This window comes from Anomaloglossus baeobatrachus, chromosome 7 (genome assembly GCF_048569485.1).
Source record: "Anomaloglossus baeobatrachus isolate aAnoBae1 chromosome 7, aAnoBae1.hap1, whole genome shotgun sequence".
Classification (NCBI taxonomy): Eukaryota; Metazoa; Chordata; class Amphibia; order Anura; family Aromobatidae; genus Anomaloglossus; species Anomaloglossus baeobatrachus.
Genome location: NC_134359.1, coordinates 42,073,064 through 42,086,612, shown reverse-complemented (window position 1 = coordinate 42,086,612; position 13,549 = coordinate 42,073,064). Strand labels below are relative to the sequence as shown.

General features: G+C 47.9%; 1 protein-coding gene across 1 annotated transcript; it reads right to left on the bottom strand.

Moving 5' to 3' along the window:
• Positions 1-1,140: 1,140 nt before the first annotated feature.
• DAPL1 (death associated protein like 1) lies at positions 1,141-12,992 on the bottom strand. Its single transcript, XM_075317249.1, has 4 exons — positions 12,654-12,992; positions 7,216-7,312; positions 3,810-3,870; positions 1,141-1,371 (listed from the first exon to the last, which is right to left on the bottom strand). The coding sequence occupies exons 1-4, from the start codon at positions 12,709-12,711 to the stop codon at positions 1,252-1,254; spliced, it is 336 nt and encodes a 111-aa protein (XP_075173364.1). The 5' UTR covers positions 12,712-12,992; the 3' UTR covers positions 1,141-1,251.
• Positions 12,993-13,549: the final 557 nt, after the last annotated feature.

The following is a 13,549-nucleotide window of genomic DNA, read 5'->3' as shown; positions in this document are numbered from 1 at the left end:
ACTCTCCATGCTGCTCATATACCCTAATCCTCCTATATACTCCCCATGCTGCTCATAATATACCCCCTGTTCTGCTATATGCCCTCATCCTGGTGTATGACCGCATCCTGTGGCACAAAAAAATAAAATAAAAAAAAAAAAATTATAAATAAATAAGACGTTCATACTCACCTCACTCCCTGCAGCACCGCTCCTCTTACCGTCTATGTCAGTGGCAGTACCGCTGAGTGGAGCCGTCCCCCTGCAGCATCGCGATGTCCTCCGGTGGTCTGTGCCGGCAGCTGCATGTGGACACGTATGCACAGCGATGACGTCATCGCGGCGCTAGTCTCCACGCAAGTCAGCTGACCGGCACAGACAGGAGATCGCGTTGCTGCAGGGGAACAGTGAGTAATGTGTACTGATTCACTGCACTGATGACGCGCGGTGGGCAGTGAATACAGCCACACATGATCACTCCAGGCTGTAGTTGCCAGGGGGTGATCATGCGGGCCGACTGTTTATCCCTGCCCATCACCCCGCCCACCTATCAGTGCCGGGTTCAGCGCTGAGAGATGGGCGTGCATATTAAATGAGCGGGCCCACGGCAGGTTTCTACAGCCTGCTTGTGCCCCCGATGACCCGCTCCACCGCAGCACCCTCATTCCCTGCAGCCACAGTCAGACCATAAGACGCACCCCCCACTTTCCCCCAACATTTGGAGGAAAAAAAAGTGCGTCTTATGGTCTGAAAAATACGGTATACGCAGCTATAGGATTACTCCGTCCTAGGTTATTACTTTACATTTATCAACATTAAATCTTATTTGGCAACCGTCTGCCCATTCTGACATCTTATCCAGATCTTTTATCTAATGATATTGATGAATATTACAAAAACTACTGTTTAAGGAAAAAAAAAACCAATTTTCAGAGGTTTGCCAATTTATCAAAAAACAAAAAAAAAAAAAAAAGTGTACACACCTTATTTTTGCATTCTCTGCTCATTCCTCTATGGCTCCAGTCGCCAGCCTTTCTTGTCATGTGTAATTTTGAACAGTTCGAACTGTAAATAAAATGCAGTTGTGGCTGGCCATGTACTTTTATGTATCCCCATAGCAGTTCAGTTTTGAACATCCAGGTAAATGACTGGAAGAGACCATTTATTATTTTAAGTGCTTTTTGTTTTGTTTTTTTTTAATGATAGGTACAAAATTATATTTATACAAAGGCTTGCTCCCCCCCACTAGTGGTCCACCCGCAGGAAGGTGGTCTAACATCTGCGTGGCTGCTGGATGATGAGCTGTCTCTTGGGGAGGATGAGCTTTTCCACAGTGGGTCTGGGCTTCTGGTGAGCCATTTGTGCCGCCTCGGCTGGAAATTCATGGCTGAGCTGCAAGGACAAAGTATATAAAGAAAACATTATTAAATATAACCACTATAATACATGCCCTTCACCAAATTGTAATAGTCACCAATAGGAGGGGCAGGAATCATCAGAAAGTTACAGGTCACAAGAGAATGGACTCTACCCCCCACCTCATCCATTTTCCCCTAGATTGCTCCTTCAGACCACCTTCCTACCTGGTTTCTGATTAGTCTCTTATGGAATTCATAGTTCTCACATACACCAGCACAGTGTAAGGATCAGGACAGCGAGAAGAAGTGAGCGGCAGTTGGCAGCCATGTTTTTATAAATATATTAGAGCACAAGCTTTTTTGTCTGAGGACACACAGACACACATTATAGTTATATAATTATAATCCAAGCAATTGGCTAAACTTTATTCCCTTGTGAGACTTCATTCCCATTATCGTTTTTCCAGCACCTGAGGAGTGCAGCTGCTCCACAGAAATAACAGCAGAGAGTTTGCCTGTTCTTCATGCCAGATAGACAAGACCCAGACGCTTCACAATAAGGAGACACTTACATCAGAACAAATCCAATCAGAGTGACAATATAATCTGTTCACTACAGCAGAAAGCAGAAGTGCCGCAGTACCAGATGCCTCCAGTATATACACATGTAGGACATCTATCTATATATACACACACACCAAAAGTTTGGACACACCTCCTCATCTCTAGAACAACTATTAAGAGGAGACTTTGTGCAGCAGCCTTCATGGTAAAATAGCTGCTAGGAAACCACTGCTAAGGACAGGCAACAAGCAGAAGGGACTTGTTTGGGCTAAAGAACACAAGGAATGGACATTAGACCAGTGGAAATCTGTGCTTTGGTCTGACGAGTCCAAATTTGAGATCTTTGTATCCAACCACCGTGTCTTTGTAGAACAGGTGAATGGATGGACTCTACATGGCTGGTTCCCACCGTGAAGCATGGAGGAGGAGGTGTGATGGTGTGGGGCTGCTTTGCTGGTGACACTGTTAGGGATTTATTCAAAATTGAAGGCATACAGAACCAGCATGGCTACCACAGCATCTTGCAGCGGCGTGCTATTCCATCCGGTTTGCGTTTAGTTGGACCATCATTTATTTTTCAACAGGGCAATGACCCCAAATACACCTCCAGGCTGTGTAAGGGCTATTTGACTAAGAAGGAGAGTGATGGGGTGCTACACCAGATGACCTGGCCTCCACAGTCACCAGACCTGAACCCAATCGAGATGGTTTGGGGTGAGCTGGACTGCAGAGTGAAGGCAAAAGGGCCAACAAGTGCTAAGCATCTCTGGGAACTCCTTCAAGACTGATGGAAAACCATTTCCGGTGACTACCTCTTGAAGCTCATCAAGAGAATGCCAAGAGTGTGCAAAGCAGCAATCAAAGCAAAAGGTGGCTACTGTGAAGAACCTAGAATATAAGACATATTTTCAGTTGTTTCACACTTTAAGTATTTCATTCCACATGTTTTAATTCAAAGTTTTGATGGCTTCAATGTGATTCTACAATTTTTAGAGTCATGAAAATAAAATAAAAAAACTCTTTGAATGAGGGGTGTCCAAACTTTTGGTCTGTACTGTATATAATATTCCATCCATACTGTCATCAGAAAGCAACCCAGTGTTTAAATAGAGTTATGTTAAAGAGGAGCAGTCACCAGTTTGGGAATAGGGGCCACAGAGCCAGGTAAAAACAGATTTCATCCCCCGCCCACCATCAAGTATAGATTCTACTCTTTGCTAAAAACCAGGGTGTGAGATTCTTCTGTGGGCGGATACTTTTGCCCTGTATGACATAGGCCAATCATAAGCAGGAGATATCGTGCAGGAAAAGAAAAAAAAAAAAAAAGGCGGTGTTTGACCGCTTGTCACAGCACAGCGCGTCTCCTGCTTGCAGTGTTCTGCTGTGAGGGAGGAGGGAGCAGATGGGCTGTGACGAGCGGTTAAAATCCGCCCACAGCTCAGCGAGTCAGAAGACTGCAGCCGGCTGCAGGGATGTGACGTGTGCGGAACTTGACGTCACGGAGCGGGGAACAGCGGTCTGCAATAGCGCCTCTCACAGACACTATTGCACTCACAAGGTATTTGAGAGAAAAATTATTTCTCAATAGAACTAGACAATAAAAAAAAAATATGGGTGAACCACCCCTTTAATACAATCATTTTCTGATTACATTCCCCTTAAACAAGTTGTCAGTAGTTAGAAAAACATTGATCATTTTCTTCACTAACAGCACCCCCCTCGTGCACAGGTAATGTCTGGTATTGCAACAATTTGTTAACGCACAAGGATGGACAGGCGAGATGTGGTGCCGTCCGTTGAATAAAATGGCCAGATTTCCCCCCAATCCTGGGCACCCCCATGTTCACAGTACTGGATGAGGCAGATTCATGCTGAACCAGACATAGAAAAATAGAAGCAGACACCGACCTTCTCTAGAGTTCCAGGAAGGAGATTCATGGTTTGCACCTTCGGCAGGTTCACGATGGAGCTGTCAGAGGAAGGAGAGGAGACACGGTGTACTGGGCGTTAGAACAGCTTCCTCCATCTAAGGAGGATCAGTGAAGTGTAACATATCAACGTGCAGTCATGCTACAACCCCATGCGGAACGGGCCGTTATGTGCAGAAAGTCTCCTGTATTTTGCTAATTATTAGCACAAGAACTTCGTGACACATTCTCAGGACGTTCAGCGGGTCTGCAGATACAAGATTACCATGGCAAGTAAGGCTAGTTTCACACTTGCGTTGAACGGCACCCGTTGCATTGCTTTGTGTGACGGATGCAACGGATGTGTTGCATATAATGGCACAGCGGATCGTACAGAACAACGGAATCAGCTTTTTTTTTTCTTTTTACAGTTTCACCGGCGGCAGACTATTGTGAACGATCAGCTGATCGCTCACAGCAGCCGGTCGCCCAGCTGAGGGTGGAGCCAAGGCGGGAAGTGGAAGTGTCGGGCTCTCTGCACACGTAGCCAGGGTAAATATCGGGTAACTAGGCAAAGCACTTTGCTTGATTACCCGATGTGTACCCTGGTTACGTGTGCAGGGAGCCAGAGAGAGCATGCGCAGTGAAATCCTAAGGATTCCGCTGCTCAAAAAAACGTTACATGCTGCGTTCCTTCTATCCGGCGGAAGCAACGCAGCGTCGCCCAGCGGAAGCAACGCAGGTCCTTTTGGCACAATCCGTCATCCATACAAGTCTATGGGAAAAAGCGGAATCAGTTAACGGATTCCGCTCTTTTCAAAAAAGGGCGGATTGTGACGGAAGGAAAAAAACGCAAGTGTGAAAGTACCCTTATTCAAATTGTCTCTCCAGGAAAGGAGAAACTCTAGCGCCACCTTTTGGAAGTAGCAATCCAAGTCAAAATTGACCTTTTAACAAGCCTTTTCATATGACCTAGGATATATGCCAGATCAGAATCCCAATTTGCAGACACGGTGTTTCGGGGTGATTGCCCCTCGTCAGTGCAAAGTGTGGGTATCTGATCTGGCTTATGAGAAGCCATGTGGGGACCACGGGGGTGGGGGGGGGGGGGGTGGGGTGTGTGGGGTGTGGGAGACTATTCTCCTTATACATGGCGAGTAAGAAAGTTACTTCTGCTCAGCTTTTCCAAACATCCAAACAAGGTTTGACTAGAAACCTTCAAGGGGTCTGGGAGTGTGCCACCTAGATAAGGAATGGTCTCAACCGGCCACTTGTGAATTTACTTACAGTACTGAAAGATGTTGCACAATGGTGCGGAATTTCTAATATACAGACTTTGGGGCTGTGCAAATTCAGAATGTGAAGTGCTCACAAAAGGCAGTGATTGCTTCTATCCTGAGATGTGCTACTTGTCTGGGAGGTGTTTTTTTTTTGTTTTGTTTTTTTTTTTTTACACTTCAATCTGAATATATCGATGATCCCGCTGACTTTTTCTCCATTTAATGGCTTGTTGATCTCCCAAGGTTCATATGGCCGTATTTCATGGTCTGTTTATGGATTGCAAAGCCCGAACTGACCGTGGGTCTCCTAACCTACATGTACAACCTCATATACAAATCCAAGTGCAAATTCGGGTCAACAGACCAATAGTAAGTATGGGCATTGCAGTCCGTATACAAACGGATATATGTCCGCCTAGAGAGGCAAGAAAATTATGTGCAGAAGACAACTGGAACCTTGCACAAACAGTCATTTGCAACCTCTGTTTATACCACAGGTCTGAAGAAGTGTTCTACTTTGTATACACAAACTTAAAAAGGGACCACCAGGACTTAAGTTCTTCTTCTTCTTCTTCTTCTTCCTATTGTGAACGATCAGCTGATCACCCGGCGGCCGGGCCCTCAGCTGAGAGCTCTCACATGCCGGCGGCCGGGCCCTCAGCTGAGAGCTCTCACATGCCGGCGGCCGGGCCCTCAGCTGAGAGCTCTCACATGTCGGCGGCCGGGCCCTCAGCTGAGAGCTCTCACATGCCGGCGGCCGGGCCCTCAGCTGAGAGCTCTCACATGCCGGCGGCCGGGCCCTCAGCTGAGAGCTCTCACATGCCGGCGGCCGGGCCCTCAGCTGAGAGCTCTCACATGCCGGCGGCCGGGCCCTCAGCTGAGAGCTCTCACATGTCGGCGGCCGGGCCCTCAGCTGAGAGCTCTCACATGCCGGCGGCCGGGCCCTCAGCTGAGAGCTCTCACATGCCGGCGGCCGGGCCCTCAGCTGAGAGCTCTCACATGCCGGCGGCCGGGCCCTCAGCTGAGAGCTCTCACATGCCGGCGGCCGGGCCCTCAGCTGAGAGCTCTCACATGCCGGCGGCCGGGCCCTCAGCTGAGAGCTCTCACATGTCGGCGGCCGGGCCCTCAGCTGAGAGCTCTCACATGCCGGCGGCCGGGCCCTCAGCTGAGAGCTCTCACATGCCGGCGGCCGGGCCCTCAGCTGAGAGCTCTCACATGCCGGCGGCCGGGCCCTCAGCTGAGAGCTCTCACATGCCGGCGGCCGGGCCCTCAGCTGACCGAGAAACAAAAAGTTTCTGTGATCAAAAAAAAACAAAAAAAAACAAAAAAAAAAAAATACATTACATGCTGCGTTCCTTCCGCCCGACGCAGCGTCAAAATAATGACACTGTGTCGTCCAGCGGATGCAACGCTGACACTTGCGTTACAGTGCGTCGTCCATACAAGTCTATGGAGAATAGCGCAGTGCGTTAACGGACTGCGCTATTCTCCGTAGTAACGGACTCCGCTGAACGCAAGTGTGTGTACCCTTAATTCATTCAGGACTCCTTAAAAATAAATATAGTGTTTACTTCTCTCCTGCAGGAGTGCCGATCCGGCGAGGTCAGTGCCACTATTTCTGGCGAGTGCCATGACTTGTCGGATCATGTGCTGGCTGTAGACAATGAGTATCTGCTCATCAATATTATGTCAGGCTGGATGTCAGTCCTGATTAAGGCTGCAGCCTGCACGTGATAATGCTGTATACTAACCCCCTGCTGCGGCATCATTCCAGAAATGTTGGCATCAATGCCGGGTGCTAGTGTGCAATGTTATTCTAATTTGGAACCAGAATGGATTAAGTTGGGGGATGTCCAGTAGTAGACAACTTATTTAGGTAACGAATATCATAGAGAGGGTCTGACAACCCCTCCACCATGAAGTCCCACAGTGGACAGAAGTGCACGTTCCTGGTACTGCATCATGAATTACATTCACTTCAATGGGAGCTGATCTGCAATACTTGTGTACAGCCACCAGTGTATGGAGCTGTGCATATAGCCACTAGGAGACTAGCTGATTGGTGGGTGTGCTGGACCCATTTAAGGGTTAAAGCAGATATATAGTACATGTGTTATACCACCATACCTTGGTTTTTCAGATATAGTTTTCTTTGCATTTTTTTCTGGTGTAACATTTTCTTCATTCCCTTGTTTTTTGGAGACTCTCATTCCTCCAGCTTTAACTGTAAAGAACCAAACGCAAGAATGAGTTCAAACAGAAAGGGGAAAAAAAAATATAGAAACTATTGATTTCGGTCGCATGTGTTGCTGATTCCTCCCATGTTTAGACTGTAAAATTATGTTCACAGAATAAGAGCTTATGCGCACGTTGCGTCGTGTCACTGCAGAAATTTCTGAGCAGGCTTGGACTGGCCCACCAGGGTAACCGGTGAATCCCCTGGTGGGCCATGCAAGCCAACACGAAAAAATGAATAACCCAGTTAAAAACTAGCTGCACATCACTATCCCCCCCCCCCCCTCAATAAAATGTTAGTTTAACGCATAACCATGCAGTAGAAGGATTTCTTTATAATTTGGGTATAAGCTTTTTTTTTGGACAAATCTGGATTGCAAAAATATTCTTGGGAATGCAGAAACCATAACTGTTCAGTTTTAAGAGTTGAGGCAATTCTCCAGTCTACAAATTGCATAGCTTCGTACAGCTGGTCCCGGGGATAGAGGATGTTTTGATATCAGAAGAAGTCCTACTAGTTCTGCCCTGCAGCTGCTACATTACAAATTGCGAAACCTTGCATGAAAACTGCAAACTACAGGGAATTCATGTTCATCATTGAAAATACAAGATGAAGGTTTGGCTGTGAGAGTTGTCATATCTCAGAGGGGAGGGGGGGGTATGCAATGTGCTAAAACAAGCTAGAATTTGCACCAACAGAGGACATGGAGTCATTTCCAGTTACAGCAGTCATCAATGGTGAGGAGGAAAGGCATGCAGTTTGGACAACAAACTGCACCCCAAAAAAAAAAAAAAACCCACAGCATGCACCCATAGCGTAAGGCTACTTTCACACATCCGGTTTGAGCTGTGCGGCTCAATCTGGCTGTGAAACCTATGCAACGGATGCGGTGAAAACACTGCATCCTTTGCATAAGTTTTTACATGCGGCCGGTCCGTTTTTTCCTGGTTGCGGCACGCTACTGAGCATGCGCAGTGGAAGAAACCGCATGCGGCGGCCGGATGCGTTTTTTCCGCATCGCACCGTATCCGGCGTCCATAGGCATGCATTGAAAAATGCGCCGCAGCAGCCGGATGCGGCGCGATGCAGTTTTTTTGCCGGAGCAAAAACGTTGCAGGTAACGTTCCATCCAGCCGCGGCATCGGCTAAATCTGCCGCATGCGGCAAAAACCGGACTGTACGCAAGCCCATGCGGCACAATACGGCACTAATGTAAGTCTATGCAAAAAAAAAAAAAACGCAACCGGCAGCAAAAATACGGTTGCGGTTTTTCTGCAGAGCGCCGTATTGTGCCACAGAGCAAAAACCGGGTGTGAAAGTAACCTTATCATTCTGGTCAACAGAAGCCTCATGCCTATCTAGCTCCACAATGCATGTGAATGGGATTCACTCAGCTGATAAAATCATGGTGACAGATGGCCGCTAAACAGCTGCATGGTGCACCACAACATAGGAAACAAGCTCCAACATGGGAGATTCTCTTTTACACACACAAAAAAATTAACTTTTTTTTTGCAAGAAACCCACAATACAAACTATGCACAAAGTAAACAATTCAGTGCACGCATTAAAAACATAAAGGTCTCTTATGGAACAGGTGCTAGAAAGCCCCAATACTGCCTCCTGGTGAAAGTGACAACCTGGTTGGTAATGCACTGAAATCACAGCAGTGGTTACATATTCTTTTCTGTGGTCTTCTTACAACATCTAAAAAACTTCAAACACATTTGGAAACATTTCTGACCGTTGCTGGTCACAAGTTGCATGCGACACTGTGTACACACACACACACACACACACACAGGTTTGGGTGACTGATTGTGCCAAAAGGACCTGCGTTGCTTCCGCTGGGCTACGCTCCGTTGCTTCCTGCCTAGTGGGAGGAATGCAGCATGTAACGTTTTGAGCATCGGAATCCTCAGGATTTCACTGCGCATGCCCTTTTTTCTTTTTAAATCACAAACTTTATTTTGTCTCGCAGTGGCCGAACGTTCAGCTGAGCGCTCGCCCGCCGGCATACCCAGCCGCCGGCAAGTGAGAGCGCTCAGCTGAGCCACCGGCTATTGAGAGCGCTCAGCTGAGCCACCGGCTATTGAGAGCGCTCAGCTGAGCCACCGGCTATTGAGAGCGCTCAGCTGAGCCACCGGCTATTGAGAGCGCTCAGCTGAGCCACCGGCTATTGAGAGCGCTCAGCTGAGCCACCGGCTATTGAGAGCGCTCAGCTGAGCCACCGGCTATTGAGAGCGCTCAGCTGAGCCACCGGCTATTGAGAGCGCTCAGCTGAGCCACCGGCTATTGAGAGCGCTCAGCTGAGCCACCGGCTATTGAGAGCGCTCAGCTGAGCCACCGGCTATTGAGAGCGCTCAGCTGAGCCACCGGCTATTGAGAGCGCTCAGCTGAGCCACCGGCTATTGAGAGCGCTCAGCTGAGCCACCGGCTATTGAGAGCGCTCAGCTGAGCCACCGGCTATTGAGAGCGCTCAGCTGAGCCACCGGCTATTGAGAGCGCTCAGCTGAGCCACCGGCTATTGAGAGCGCTCAGCTGATCGTTCACAATAGTCTGCTGCCGGTAAAACTGTAAAGAAAGAAAAAAAAAAAAAAAAGCTTTCCGTTGTTTTGTACGATCCGTAGCATCCGTTGTGCCACTATATGCAACGCATCCATAACACAACGCTATGCTACGGAAGCCGTCCAACGGAAGTAGCCTTATATGTCAACTGACGCAATGGATGTGTTTTTCACAGGATTCCGTTCAAAGGAATCCTGTGAAAAAACTGATCCGTCGCGTCCGTTACATCCGCTGTGCGTCCGTTTTTTTTTTTTTTACGGATCCGTCATGATCCGTTTGTGTTTGGGAAGCCCAGCGGGCGTGCCAAACATGCTGGGCATGCTCAGTAGAGCATGACGGAATCCAGCGCTGTATTCCGTGGTAAGACGGATTACGCCGGAATCCAGAACCATAGACATACATTACAAGCTTGACGGATGGCAACGGATTCCTGCGCGGTGCGTTAAATTTTGAAAACGTTACCTTCTGCGTTGTTTCCGCCCGGCGGTGAGTCCAAAAACGACTGACCGTGGCGCAGCGGATGCAACGCAAGGTCATCAGTCGCAATCCGCCACTAATACAAGTCTATGGGACACAACGGAATCCGCTAAACTGATTCTGTTTACCATAGCCGCGGATTGTGACTGATACAATTTAACGGAAATGTGAACCTAGCCTTATCTGTAACTTGGCTGTGTCATTAAGGGGTGCTTCACACATAGCGAGATAGCTGCTTAGTCACGGTTTTTGTGACGCAGCAGTGACCTCATTAGCGATCTCGCTGTGTGTGACACTGAGCAGCGATCTGGCCCCTGCTGTGAGATCGCTGCTCGTTACACACAACCCTGGTTTGTTTTTTTATTGTTGCTCTCCCGCGGTGACGCACAGATCGCTGTGTGTGACAGCGAGAGAGCGACAAAATGAAGCGAGCAGAAAGCAGGAGCCGGCGTCTGGCAGCTGCGGTAAGCTGTAACCAGGGTAAACATCGGGTAACCAAGGTGGTTACCCGATATTTACCTTCGTTACAAGCGTCCGCCGCTCTCGCTGCCAGTGCCGGCTCCGGCTCTCTGCACATGTAGCTGCAGTACACATCGGGTAATTAACCTGATGTGTACTGTAGCTAGGAGTGCAGGGAGCCAGCGCTAAGCAGTGTGCGCGGCTCCCTGCTCTCTGCACATGTAGCGACGTTATGATCGCTGCTGCGTCGCTGTGTTTGACAGCTAAGCAGCGATCATAACAGCGACTTACAAGGTCGCTGTTACGTCACAGAAAATGGTGACGTAACAGCGACGTCGCTGTTGCTATGTGTGAACCCAGCCTTACAGCAAAAATCTGAGCTCTGTCAGATGACGGCAAGTGACAGACAAGTTGAACATTTTTTTGCTCGCATGACTTGTCTTAAAAACTGCTGTCACATGACAGGTTGCCATATAGTGCGCCCCACCCCCAAATGACATGCCAGACTGCTCTGAACACAAGATTGCCCAGTCACAGGGACCAACTTTTTTTTTGCCCCATTTTTAAATGTCCAACCCTAATAGAGTGAGAAGAAAAACTCCAATCTTTACAGTAAAAAAAAAAAAAAATATATGTGATCAGACAGAAAGGAGCCCCCACTTTCTCCATTGGGATGGATGGGGAGGGCAGAGGAACGACCAAGTAAATGGAAAAAAAAAAATATATTATAAATTGTTTTATATAATATATATATATATATATATATATATATAAAAATTTGTATAGGACGATCGCAATTGCAAAAAATTAAACGGTAAAAAAAAAAAAAAAAAAAAAAAAAAAAGAGGAAAAGTAAATTATATATATTCTATCCCTGTGCAGAACAAGAGGACCCTGTGCAGAGCATGTGTGTAGTAATGTAATAAATATATATCACACCCCTGTGCAGGAACAATAGGTTGGACCTTTTGTAGATTGTGTGTAATGTATATTATACACAATCTGCAAAAGGGCCCACATATACAATAGATATATAAATTTATTTATTTTTGTGTTGGTCGGTAGCAGTTGCAAAAATTGTCCAGACCGAAAGTGAAGAAAAAAAAAACAACAAAAAAACACCTCACACATCAGAACATATTGCACAATAATAGGTAACCAATGGCATAATGGTTATTAATCAGTTTGTGAACTGAAGAAAGGGAGGGGAGCTGGGGGTCATGTTATGCAATATTGCTACATCCTCCCTCCCCATAAGTGCACATTTCGCACAGATAAACATGCAGGTGACACATTTATTACTCATAAGGCCTGTCACACACAGAGATAAATCTTTGGCAGATCTGTGGTTGCAGTGAAATCATGGACATATTGTTCCATTTGTACACAGCCACAAACCTGCCACTGATTGTCCACAATTTCACTGCAACCACAGATCTGCCGCAGATTTATCTCTGTGTGCGACAGGGCCTTCAGGTTCAGGGGTCGCAGGGGACAGACAGACAGATGTGGCGATTCTAATTGCAAAGGAAAATAAATACATAATCATCATATATAAATAATCTGGTTTCTCCCCTCCCCCAATGAGCAATGCCGCAGCCTGCACCTCCAGCGCACCAGGGTCTATAGCAGCACGTGCCGCGGCTTCAAGTTTGGAGAAAACTATAAAATGACTGGTAGATTGTTTATAAAGTGCTGGGGGTGGGACCCAGTGACTGCGCTCGGCCATTGTTTATATACACGACTAGTAATAAACGGAGAATGTGTCCAGGGTGCTGGAGAGTCCCGCTGCAGCCCTGACTGCACGACCCCCGGCAGCACTCACCCGCGGGCAGGCGGCCCCCCTTCAGCTCGGTGCCCTGCACGGCGCCCTCTTTGGCCATTCTGCTCGGCTGCTGCTACTTCGCTTACACTTTGTTTACTGCTCCCATTCAGCTCTGCCCCGGGCTTTTATACAGGAAAGGGGGGCGGCGGGGGCTTGTGGCCCGGGCTTTGTTTTCATTGTTATTGGGGATCAGCTGATCCCTAAATCTTCACTTTATCCTGGTACAATGTAGCGCAGAGCATAGCCCTGCTATTCACAGGGGCGGCATGCCTTGGTCACATTCTGCACGTCTCTGCGGGGGGTGTTGATGTCGGGAGCCCCCCTGAGCGGGGCCCTGTGTGTTTTGCTCGCCAGTAGAACGGATGACATACAGGAAATAGGGGCGAGGTGACGGCGCCGGGGACTGCAGAGCGACTGCGCGACTCACGGCTGCGGCTTCTTATTACCGGGAGATAGTCACGTGCTACAAAAGTGGGGTCTTCCATTCATCTGCATAGGGGTCACTATAAGCCGGGCCTAGGACCCTGTTCACACTGATGAAGCCACAGCTAATGACGTGTCTTCGGCTAATGCATGTGGCTGAGTTTTTGTCATATTTCTGTGGCGCCCCTGAGGCGTCAGGTGCCACAGGGTATTGCACCCGGTAACAGGTGCGGTGCTAACCCCAGGATTCCTGGAAGACCAGTGCCGGTAACCATTAGGGATGATTGAATACTTATGTTATTCGGCTTCACGAATATTTTCCGAATACCTCGCCGCTATTCGACTATTCGATGCGCAATGTAAGTCTATGGGAAGCCCAAATACTTCCGAATAGTTGTTAGTCCATAGTTGTCCATAGACTTACACTGCGCATCGAATATTCGCAAATAGTCGAATAACAGCGAGGTGTTCGG